The sequence below is a fragment of the Myxine glutinosa genome, chromosome 4 (genome assembly GCF_964187855.1).
Source record: "Myxine glutinosa chromosome 4, kmMyxGlut1.1, whole genome shotgun sequence".
In the NCBI taxonomy this organism is placed as follows: Eukaryota; Metazoa; Chordata; class Myxini; order Myxiniformes; family Myxinidae; genus Myxine; species Myxine glutinosa.
Genome location: NC_136264.1, coordinates 141437797 through 141449961, shown reverse-complemented (window position 1 = coordinate 141449961; position 12165 = coordinate 141437797). Strand labels below are relative to the sequence as shown.

General features: G+C 45.3%; 2 protein-coding genes across 2 annotated transcripts in view; both read left to right on the top strand.

Moving 5' to 3' along the window:
* RWDD4 (RWD domain containing 4) overlaps positions 1–12165 on the top strand; it is a 204791-nt gene that overhangs the window by 104402 nt on the left and 88224 nt on the right. The gene's annotated exons all lie outside the window — the stretch shown is intronic.
* POLQ (DNA polymerase theta) overlaps positions 1–12165 on the top strand; it is a 163809-nt gene that overhangs the window by 72714 nt on the left and 78930 nt on the right. Inside the window, exons 18-22 of the mRNA XM_078775107.1 lie at positions 3355–3472; positions 3670–3812; positions 7214–7413; positions 11142–11266; positions 11387–11630. Of these exons, the coding sequence (XP_078631233.1) occupies positions 3355–3472; positions 3670–3812; positions 7214–7413; positions 11142–11266; positions 11387–11630 (830 nt within the window). The remainder of the gene's footprint in view (positions 1–3354; positions 3473–3669; positions 3813–7213; positions 7414–11141; positions 11267–11386; positions 11631–12165) is intronic.

Genomic DNA, 12165 nt, shown 5'->3' with positions numbered 1-12165 from the left:
TTCATTCTAATTCTTGCTTCTTCTTTATTTCTCCCTTTCGTTATCTATCTGTCTTAGGAGAAGTGAATTCTTGCAGAAAGTTTTCTGTAAGGCTCACTTGGCTGCACCTGGATGGGTTTGAGGTTAGAGCAGTAGCGGCTGAAACCCGAATCCTATCCAGGTTCCTCCTGATGACTCCATCTTTGCTCTTTACTTCTTCTGGTTCTTTCTGATGACTCCAATGCCGTATTTGGTTTTCCATTTCATTCCAAAAATTCGAACTGCGTGATGTACTCATGTGTGGGTTATATGGTATTTCACCGTATGGCATGTGACAACCACAGGGTGCCAAGTTAATCGAGGAGATACAAAAAGAGGTAGTTTTCTATTGCAAGTGTAATTAATATCTTCAAGTACAGTTTTTTTAAAACATATTTTACCTTCACATATATATCCAATTCTAAAGCTATTTAAGGTAAGGATATTTAAGTAAGTCATCTTCCATGAAACCCACAATGTCCCTCGTCTTCTATGTCGCTGTGAACCAGCTGAAGCAGCTCGGAGTCGGTAAGTGTGATGGTGTGTTCACTTACCAAGTCGTTTCTTGTGGAGCACTCGCCGAGTGTCTTATGCACTCAAGCAAGCACTCTCTTTGAAACCGTTGATAAGGAACGGCAGGCTTGGCAAGTATGAGGTAGCTGCTTGGTAACTGAACCCAACCAGGTCTATTGCAATCCATATCGTCATCACTCTCGTCCTCTTCTTCTCCAGAAATCAGCCCACTTTAACGGCAACTTTCAGTTTGAATTTGACCGTAAAACTTTTACATTTTGTCTTATTTGTACTGACAGCAGACATTGTATGGCAGGAACTTTTAATGGTATGGGCGATTTCGTGGAATGATATAAAATTCAAGAGCCTGCAGATTGCAGGGTGTTTATACATTTCTAATGGATGAGCAGCGTAGTTTCCAGTACCGATGCGATTGGAAACCACGCTGGTTCTTTGCACATTGGCACAGTAAAGTTTAATTACTATGACAACAACCCTTTCTCAAAATATTAATTATAATGTTAATTGGTTATTTACCGCAGTTGTATTTGAAAACAGCCGTTCATTGGGCCTTGACAACAAAGCCATGTCGGCTACTGGAAATATGGAGGTCACGTATCTCCCTGTCATGTGGAGAGGAAAGCTGAAGTATGTTCAGTTATCAAGCAGCGAGTTAGCGCTTGCCAAGCCAGCCGTTCCTTATCGACGGTTTTGAATGGAGAGCTTGCTTGAGTGCTTGAGCAACTTGGCGCGTGTTCTATACAAGAAACTTGGTAACTGAGCACACCCTTGGCTTGTGGGGTATACATGTGTGCGGGTTATATGTGTCTAACATTTTCCTCAAGCACTTTTTTCCCCAGGTGCGGGATATACCAAGGGGCAGGTTATTTGCATGAAAATACAGTAGTTGTTTTGTGTAGTATTTTGTTTTTTTATATTACAGGAGGTCGGCTCATGGGAGAGCAAGGTAGAACAAGCGTTACGCCTAGGTCCCCCGTCGGTGAAGTGATGTGAGTTGACAACGTGGAAGACGCAAGGTGGCCATCTTGGATTTTGACGTGGCGACCCAATTTTCAATAGCGTTCTTCCTTATGCGTAGATACACCCACACACCAGATTAGAAGTTAGTAGTTTGTTTATATTTCACGATATTTCGCTCACAAGGTTCAGACATATATATGGTGGCGGCCATCTTGGATTTTGACGTGGCGACCCAATTTGCAATAGTGTTCTTCCTTATGCCTAGATACACCCACACACCAGATTAGAAGTTGGTACTTCGCTGTTTTTTCAAGATATTCTGCTCACAAGGTTCAGACATACATGGCGGTGGCCATCTTGGATTTTGACGTGGCGACCCAATTTTCAATAGCGTTCTTCCTTATGCCTAGATACACCCACACACCAGATTAGAAGTTGGTACTTCGCTTATTTTTCAAGATATTTCGCTCACAAGGTTCAGACATACATGGTGGCGGCCATCTTGGATTTTGACGTGGCGACCCAATTTTTAATGGCGTTCTTCCTTATGCCGAGATACACCCACACACCAGATTAGAAGTTGGTACTTCGCTTATTTTTCAAGATATTCCGCTCACAAGGTTCAGACATACATGGCGGCGGCCATCTTGGATTTTGACGTGGCGACCCAATTTTCAATAGCGTTCTTCCTTATGCGTAGATACATCCACACACCAGATTAGAAGTTAGTAGTTCGTTTATTTTTCAAGATATTTCACCTACAAGGTTCAGACATATATATGGTGGCGGCCATCTTGGCGTTTGACGTGGCGACCCAATTTTCAATAGCGTTCTTCCTTATGCCTAGTTGCACCCACACACCAAATTAGAATTCGGTCCTTCACTTACGCACGTCCGCACGGACGATGGATGCACACACGGACGGAGGGGAAAACCATAGTCCCCCTTTCGCTCCCTTCAGCAATATCTCTAGGTCTACAACCTTGAAAACTGGTTCATTCTGAATCGCATGACTGCATTTCCACTCAAATCTTTTGTAACCCTTCTCACCCCAGGCAAGCATGAATCTGAAGTACATCCAACTATTTATATAAAATCGAAATTCATCCTAAACAAGGCTGAGAGCCACTAAATGTGAAAAGCTGCATACAAAAAGAAGAAGAGGAAAATCTGGCAAAACCTTCACCTCGTCCTGTAACAAGGAAGCCTCTTCACAGGACCACTGTGCAAGAGGGGTAACTGGGCTGGGTGGGAAAAATGAATTTTTCTACCCCCATTGGGTGTTTTTTTTAGCTCACCTGGAACGAAGTTCGGGGGAGCTTATGCGATGGCGCATTGGCGCATTGTCCGTCAGCCCGTCCGTCAGTCCGTAAGCACTTGAAACTTCTCCGAAACCGCAGATGGGATTGCGACCAAATTTGGCACAAATGATATTTGTTGTGTTGTGACTAAAGTTTGTTCACGCATTTTAAAAAATCGGTGTCTAAGGGGGTTTATCAGGGTCTCTCGGAGTCAAAGTGATAGTGATAGTGAGTCAGAGTGACCATTTCGATGAAACTTGATATATCCTTGTACTGTGTGTAATATATGCACACTACAAGTTATAAGTGCCTTTTACAATGATACATATAATAAAGGTTGTTGATTAAAATATAATGATGGTATGCAGTAGCATTTACAGCTACTCTGCTAACTTTTTATCATTAGACTCTGGATGTTTATGGCTAAGCATGGTTCATCCTTCAAACTGGAAAACACTTTATAAACAGACTCACTATTGTGGTTGCGGTTGGAGGTTTTGAAAATGTTTTATTATTTTTAGGATGCTTTTTCTTCTCTCAGGATACCAAACTGGAAGAAGCCCAAGAACATAAAATACAGCTGGAGAAGTTAATTGAGGACTCCCTGAACTACCTGGTAAAACAGGAATTTGTTCACGCTACAGTAAACAAGACAGGAGGTGGGAGGGAGCAAGGCTTGTATTTCTTTCCTTGAGCACAGTAAATAAACAATTTTAATGATGAAATACTATTTTGAAGAATTTTATCAGTCCAACTCATTGCTACCCCTATACTTCTGTTGGTATAATTTGGTCGTTAATTTTTTCTTGACATTCCTCCATATCATTGAAAATCATTGCACCATCTTGCATGGCAGTGCATCATTACATCGGCTCTTTGCTGGGAAAAGCAGCACTCGCTGCTGGATTGCCTCCCTCGCTTGCACTTGCTGTGTTTGCGGATTTGCAGAGAGCTCTCCGTTGCCTTGCACTCGACTCTGACTTGCACCTTTTGTATCTGGTAATGTCTGACTCCCTCCCTTGTCCTTTAACCTTTCTTCCAGTCCACTTGCTGACAGTTGCTTGTACTTCATATAAATGCATCTTACAGGATGGCACAGAGGTAGTGCACTGCCTTTCAGATATCTGGTGTATATTTGATTTACTTGCCCAATGAAAGCTGTCGGTCACATTGGTGCTTCACAGGCAGGGTGTATTATGTAAAATAGTGCATTTAATGACATTTCTGAAATGTAGCCTGGAAAGGATATTGTAAAATTTTAATTTAACTTCCGGCAAAGTCACAGTATGAGAAAAAACATGGAGCTGGCCACGTATAAACACACTATCAATCCCTCGGATCAGCTGGGGATTGTCTGATAGCATTAGCTAGTGGACATTAAAGATGAGATCTTACAATAATCTTTGACAATTAGTGCAGATGAGTTAGTTATCATGGTCAACCTTGCAAAGTCGCAAATTCCTCCTTTTTTGTTGGCTATTGCTGGGAAGGAATGGTAAACCACCCAGTGTAATTCTTTCAAAGAAACTGCTTTGGCAGCCTTGAAACCCCCTTCAAGCAGACCACCACAAGAGAATACTAGAACTGCACTCGGTAGAGCGCATACCTCCGCCAGGCTGAACAGCTTACATTTTGTATCCCACTGATAGGCCGGATCTGGATGCGGACCTGAACCAAAATCTAATCGGCTTGTTCTTCTCACACCCCAACCTCTCCACCAAGTTCTGTCCAAATCCATCCATAACTTTTGAGATATCCTGCTCACAGACAGACAGGGGTGAAAACCTAACCTCTAGGTGTTGGAAGTAATTAATTGGTGAGGCTGTTGCCCAGAAACAACTTGCCTTCGTCTCCTGGAAAGCAAATCCAATGGCAGGAAAGCTCATTTCCTTTCACAAAGCCCGAAACAAGTGTGTGGCCACCCTCAGGAGAGCCAGGAAACAATATCTCTCCGTTCTCAAGACCGAACTCTCTTATCTGTCTCCCTCTTCCAAATCCTGGTGGCGTCTGGTCAAATCTGTTTCTGGTGTTTGTTCCCCCTCCATCCCCTCCCTCACCTCAAACGGCTACACGGCTGACTCCGCACGTGAAAAAGCTGAATGCCTCAACTCTGTGTTTGCCTCTAAATCTTGTGTCCCAACCCCTCTGTACCCACTGTACCCAGTCGTACCCAGCTGCTCCTGGACTCTGTGTCCTTTCCTCCTGACAAGGTGGAAAAGTTTCTGTCAACCCTTGACTCTGATTTTGCAACTGGACCTGACGGCATCAGCCCACGGGTCCTAAAATCCTGTTCTTCCGCTCTTTCACTCCCTGTCTCTGTTCTCTTCACCCTCTCTTTTGCTCAAGGTCATCTGCCATCTGCTTGGAAATCAGCCAACATCACCGCCTTGCACAAAAAATGTGCAAAAACAGATCCTAGCAACTACAGACCAATCAGCCTTCTCCCAATTATCAGCAAAGTCATGGAATCCATCTTTGCTTCGGATATGAAATCTTACCTCTTCTCCAATGGCTTGATCTCTGATCATCAATTTCGTTTCAGACCTGGTCACTCTACTCTGGACATGCTGCTTCTGCTTTCTCAACAATGGATGGAGGTCATCAATGCCAAACAAGAAATTAGAGCCGTCTCCCTTGACATATCACGTGCCTTCGATACGGTCTGGCACCCCGCTCTGCCCTCCAAACTCTCCTCATATGGTATCCATGAAAACCTCCACACATGGCTGTCGGACTTCCTCTCTAGTCATAGTCAACGTGTGGCCCTGAATGGGTTTCTCTCATCTCCTCTTCCTGTTCAGGCTGGAGTTCCCCAAGGCAGTGTTCTGGGCCCTGTGCTTTTTCTGGTCTTCATCAATGATCTCTCTGACTCTCTTGAAAATCCTCTCTATCTCTTTGCTGATGACTCTACTCTCTGTCGCTCCATTCCTCATCCCTCAGATCGGCAGTCTGCAGCCTCCTCACTCTGCAGACCTGGACAAAATCACAGACTGGGCAAACAAGTGGAACATGTCTTTCAATCCTGACAAATCTCACACTTTTACGATGTCTCGCCAAAAAGACCGACTGGACAACCCTCCCATCCACTTTCTGAATAATCCTCTCCAAGAAGTTCTGTCACTCAAGCTTTTGGGTCTCACTATCTGCCATGATCTTTCCTGGGAAAACCACATTTCAAATCTGGCCTCCAAAGCCAGTCGCCGACTGGGCATCCTCCGTCGTGCGAAGTCCTTCCTTGGCACACCTGAGCTCCTCACCACATACAAGGCTTTCATCCGCAGATCAATGGAATACTGCTCTCCCCTCTGGGCTGGTGCTCCTGCCTCACACCTAGCTCGTCTTCACGCTGTTGAAACCAAAGCGTTCAGAATCATTGGAATCTCCCGCGATGAGGCTAACTCCAAAGGCCTTTCACTCACTCACCGCAGGCAGGTTGGTGGTCTTTCCGTCTTCTACCGACTCCTCTCCGGCCTTGCCCCCCCCCCCCCATCTCTCTCTGGGCTCTGTCCCCCAAATATTCCTACAGGTCGCACAAGATCTGCCTGCATCCCTCTTATGGTTAAACTGCCAAAATCAAGACTCTCTGTTCACCTTCACTCCTTCATTCCTCTTTTATCCCGCCTCTGGAACAAACTCCCTCACTCTCTTCAATCCCACTCCTCCCTCCAGGTCTTTAAAACAGCTGTTCACCACCATCTCTTATCTTCCCCCATCCAAAACCTTGATCTTTTCTACCCCCGCTAATTTCACCCCAAATCCACTTTTTAAAAATACCAACTTCTGACCTGGAAGTCCTTGGTGTCCTTGTGTTTTATACTTCTCCCACCCACCCCCCCCCCCCCCTTCCCACAACTCCTCCCCCCAAGCCCTCTCCCTCCCACACATCTCCCGATGTCCCTGCTCTCAAATGTTGTGTTTGTGTGCTTCCCCTTCCCTCCCCACCTTGTCTACCGCTCCCTCTTTTTATATAATTTGTTTGTCTGTTTGATTTGTTTGTGAAATAAATGTTAGCTCTTTCACAAGCCTCGATTCTGGATACAAAAAAAAAGAAAAAAAAAAAGATTTCCTTGCAAAAATATACAAAACTTGTCTTAAGTGTTCAATAAATCATTCACCTCTGGGCACTAGCTCCAGCTGATGTGCTAGCATCTTGTGTCGGCATAATACCAAGCTCACAGATGCATTTGAACCACAGAGTTTGTAAACATGCTGGGAATGCAAATATGATACTTAAATATTTATATCATGCCAAAAGTAGATTGATAAGTGCCCTGTGCAGAAAATGGAAATTCTGATGAACCTTTAATTATTTTGAGCAATGTGTAATGTACTACAATGAAGTGTAAACGACTCTTTCAGTGTATAAGTGATCGGTTTGTTATCTTCTTGTTTTCTCTAAGGTAACTCCTTTATCAGATGAACTCCCAGCAGTTGACTGGTCATTGTTCCTGCACTTGTGGGGTTCACTGCCACCACCTGCACGACGTGTAGCAGAGCTTGTTGGCTGGGATGAAGGGTTTGTGGCACGTGCTGTGCAACGAGGTGGCAGACAAGTTCGTGCCACAGCCAAGCAAGACAGACAGTTTGCTGTTCATTGCAGGTAAGGCAATCAATCAATCATTCCTCCTTTCCTTTTCGGGCTGCCCTAACCCTAGCATTTTATTTATATAAATACACTTCTTAAGGCTCAAAGAGCATTTAACTAAAAATAGAGTTATTGATAAGAGGAAAACATGATCAAAGGAGAGAATAGAATGGGGGGAACCGTTGAGGTAGGAGAGGGCGACGAGAAAGGAGATTGAGGGATTGTTTGTGGAATGTTTTGTTGTGCCTTGCTGGAAAGTCACAGTCTCAATATGCATACGCCATCCTCTGGAGGAGATGTGAAGCAGGTTGTCCCATCTGCTTGCATAAACTAGTGTATTGAAAGATTCCACAGTGCTTTTTCAACAGAGTAGGCCATTACGTGCCAGTCTGGTGATCAAATTCCAAATTCCTGCCCTAACATGCTGGAGAACTCCATCAGCATTTATGTAACCCAGCAGACTGATTCATGATTAAATCCCAGTCAAATATACATTCACGAGATGATGTCAAAAGTGAAAGTCATTGCGTGTGTGTGTGTGTGTGTGTGTGTGTGTGTGTGTGTGTGTGTGTGTGTGTGTGTGTGTGTGTGTGTGTGTGTGTGTGTGTGTGTGTGTGTGTGTGTGTGTGTGTGTGTCTTTCTTGTGTTGTGTGTGGTGCGTGCGCGTGTTCACACATCGTCAAGACTCCGACATATGACTACTTCTTTAACGGTCCCAATTATTTCCACCCTCTTGTGGGGCAGCCGAGGAACTTTTTTGGCCTGTCTTTTACAAATTGTCTGGCCAGACTTGACATCCTATTGAAAGTGGCACAAATTTGGAATTTTGCCAGGATGCCAGTGATAAATCGCCTATTGTTTGTGAAAACCAAGGCTGGCAGACAGGTTCTCCTACTTATTGTTCTTGCAATGAAATGCCTTGCTCTGCATGCAAAACACTGGGGTGCCAGTTTATAAATGGGTCGAGAGTTGAAAAGGCTAGATAGCTGTCGGCCAGTGCATACCTCTAAGATATTCTGCCAGATCATAAACACATGTAATCTATATAAATGCATGAGAAATCTCTGGAATGGACACAATGGGACGATAAACACAGCAGGCAACAATCGACAAAAGATTAATGAGGTAAACTGCAATGGTATGCTTAGCTTTGATGGTAATATACGTCCCTCCTGCCTCCCCCCAGCTGAATGCCTTAACTCTGTGTTTGCCTCTAAATCTTGTGTCCCAAACCCACCCCTCTCTGTACCCGTCGTACCCAACTGCTCCTGGACTCCGTGTCCCTTCCTCCTGACAAGGTGGAAAAGTTTCTGTCAACCCTCGACTCTGATTCTGCAACTGGACCTGACGGCATCAGCCCACGGGTCCTAAAATCCTGTTCTTCCGCTCTTTCACTCCCTCTCTCTGTTCTCTTCACCCTCTCTTTTGCTCAAGGTCAACTGCCATCTGCTTGGAAATCAGCCAACATCACCGCTTTGCAAAAAAAAGGTGCAAAAACAGATCCTAGCAATTACAGACCAATCAGCCTTCTCCCAATTATCAGCAAAGTCATGGAATCCATCATTGCTTCAGATATGAAATCTTTCCTCTTCTCCAATGGCTTGATCTCTGATCATCAATTTGGTTTCAGACCAGGTCACTCTACTCTGGACATGCTGCTTCTGCTGTCTCAACAATGGATGGAGGTCCTCAACGCAAAACAGGAAATTAGAGCTGTCTCCCTCGACATATCACGTGCCTTAGATACGGTCTGGCACCCCGCTCTGCTCACCAAACTCTCCTCCTTTGGTATCCATGGAAATCCCCACGCATGGCTGGCGGACTTCCTCTCTAGTCGTCGTCAACGTGTGGTCCTGAATGTGTTTCTCTCATCTCCTCTTCCTGTTCAGGCTGGAGTTCCCCAAGGCAGTGTTCTGGGCCCTGTGCTTTTTCTGGTCTTCATCAATGATCTCTCTGACTCTCTTGAAAATCCTCTCTATCTCTTTGCTGATGACTCCACTCTCTGCCGCGCCATTCCTCATCCCTCAGATCGGCAGTCTGCAGCCTCCTCACTCTCTGCAGACCTGGACAAAATCACAGACTGGGCAAACAAGTGGAACATGTCTTTCAATCCTGACAAATCTCACACTCTTACGATGTCTCTCCGAAAAGACCGACTGGACAACCCTCCCATCTACTTTCTGAATAATCCTCTCCAAGAAGTTCTGTCACTCAAGCTTTTGGGTCTCACTATCTGCCATGATCTTTCCTGGGAAAACCACATTTCAAATCTGGCCTCCAAAGCCAGTCGCCAACTGGGCATCCTCCGTCGTGCGAAGTCCTTCCTTGGCACACCTGAGCTCCTCACCACATCCAAGGCTTTCATCCACAGCTCAATGGAGTACTGCTCTCCCCTCTGGGCTGGTGCTCCTGCCTCACACCTAGCTCGTCTTCACGCTGTTGAAACCAAAGCGTTCAGAATCATTGGAATCTCCCGCGATGATGCTATCTCCGAGGGCCTTTCACTTTCTCACCGCAGGCAGGTTGGTGGTCTTTCCGTCTTCTACCGACTTCTCTCCGGCCTTACTCCCCCAGCTCTCTCTGGGCTCTGTCCCCCAAATATTCCTACAGGTCGCACAAGATCTGCCTGCAACCCTCTTATGGTTAAACTGCCAAAATCAAGACTCTCTGCTCACCTTCACTCCTTCATTCCTCTTTTCTCCCGCCTCTGGAACAAACTCCCTCACTCTTTTCAATCCCACTCCTCCCTCCGGGTCTTTAAAACGGCTGTTCACCACCATCTCTTATCTTCCCCAATCCAAAACCTTGATCTTTTCTACCCCCGCTAATTTCACCCCAAATCCACTTTTTTGAGGTGACTTTTGACTTCTTTCCTTGAAGTCCTTGGTGTCCTTGCGTTTTATACCTATCCTGCCTCCCCCCAGGCCCTCTCCCTCCCACACATCTCCCGATGTCCCTGCTCTCAAATGTTGTGTTTGTGTGCTTCCTCCCCTTCTCTCCCCATCTTGTCGACCGCTCCCCTTTTTATATACTTTGTTTGCTTGTTTGTTTGATTTGTTTGTTTGATAAATGTTAGCTCTTTCACGAGCCTCGACTTTGTATACATAAAATAATAAAAAATCTCTTAGAGAAAAATGAAGAAAGTCTGTGCTTGGAGGAAGCCAGAACTGCAAATGGAGATATTGTGACTTTGAGAAATCGGGGATTCATGGGAAATTGTTTGCTAGAGATATTGTGATCAGAGGCTTGCAGGTAGTCTTATGCGGTGGCACATGGGTGGTCGGATGCGGAGGCGCATGTGTGGTCTGTTGCTGCGGAGAAGTCAGTTGCAGCAGAAATTCAGCTTCCGGCTGTCACAATATGATTAAAAAAACAAAAACATAGAGCTACCCACCGATAAACACAGTGTGAGATGCTATGCTGAAACCACATGGAACTGGTCACTTATAAACACACTATCAATCTGCCGGATCAGCTGGCATTAGCTGGTGGACATTAAATATCTTGCAATAACTTTTGACAAGGAGTATAGGTGAGTTGTTTCAGTCAACCTGACAAAATCGCAAATTCTTGCTTTATTGGCTATTGCTTGGAAGGAAATGTTAAACCACCCAGTGTAATTCTTGCCAAGAAACTGCTATGGCAGCCTTGAAACTCCCTTCACCCATCCCCTCTTTTGTCTTCTGTTATAATTTGTGTTAATTTTACAGCCATTCATAATGTGTCTTCTTGCCATTCTTCAGGTTATTTTGGGCACTAGCTCTTGCTGATCTCCTTGCTGAACACCCTTTAGCTGATGTTGCGATGCGTTTTGGCTGCAACCGAGGCCAGTTGCAGGCATTGCAACAAGCTGCTGCACAGTATGCAGGTACAGACAAAATACTTTATTTTGACAGCGGAGCTGCACATTTTGATGGCTTACTAAAATGAATGAAAGATTATTTTTAATTTATCAATTGTATCCTCTGACACATTTGTGACTATGCAGGGATGGTAACGGTATTCTGTACACGCCTGGGATGGTCTCGTTTGGCCACACTTTTGGACACACTACAACCTCGGCTCGTATTGGGGGTTCGTCCTGAGTTGGCTGATCTTGCCCGGATTATAGTTCTCACAGCAGCAGCAGCGAGAGCTTTGCACCAATCCGGTTTTGTCTCTGTGGCTTTGCTGGCTGGTGCTGAGCCTGATGCAGTATGTGCTTCTCTGACTGAAGCTGCCCCTTTTGCCAGGTACATCGTAGCTTCATGTGCTTCATAAGAGATTTTTCTTCATTTATAATTTTAATATACTGTCAGACTCCGACATTCGCGGGGGATATGCTCCTGGAAAGTGCCGCGGCTGTGTGGGTATCGTTTCAAGGGGGGATAGCTTCCCAGCGGTTCGTCATTCATAAAAAATGCAGCGAACTTGATGTGAACTTGATGAACCCCTATGAAGACGACGCAGGTGAGATCGCTGATGAGTCATGCACTGAAAAGAATGTAGGTGAGGGCGCTGAAGCAGATACAGGTGAGGTCCCTGATGAGTCATGCACTGGGGGGGATGCAGGAGAGGCCGACCATGCAGGTGAAGGTGCTGATGATCCTGAGGTGGAGAGACGAAGGCGGGGAAAAAAAAAAAAAAAAAAAAAAAACGTCATCGAGAGCTGCCTGGCTCTGGCAGGTACCCCTTCTCGTATATGAGCTGTACGAGTTGAGCAGGGAATGTTTCGGCCGCCTTGTGGACCGCGGAGGCACGCTTGCTTGATAGTTTGACGTTGCGGAG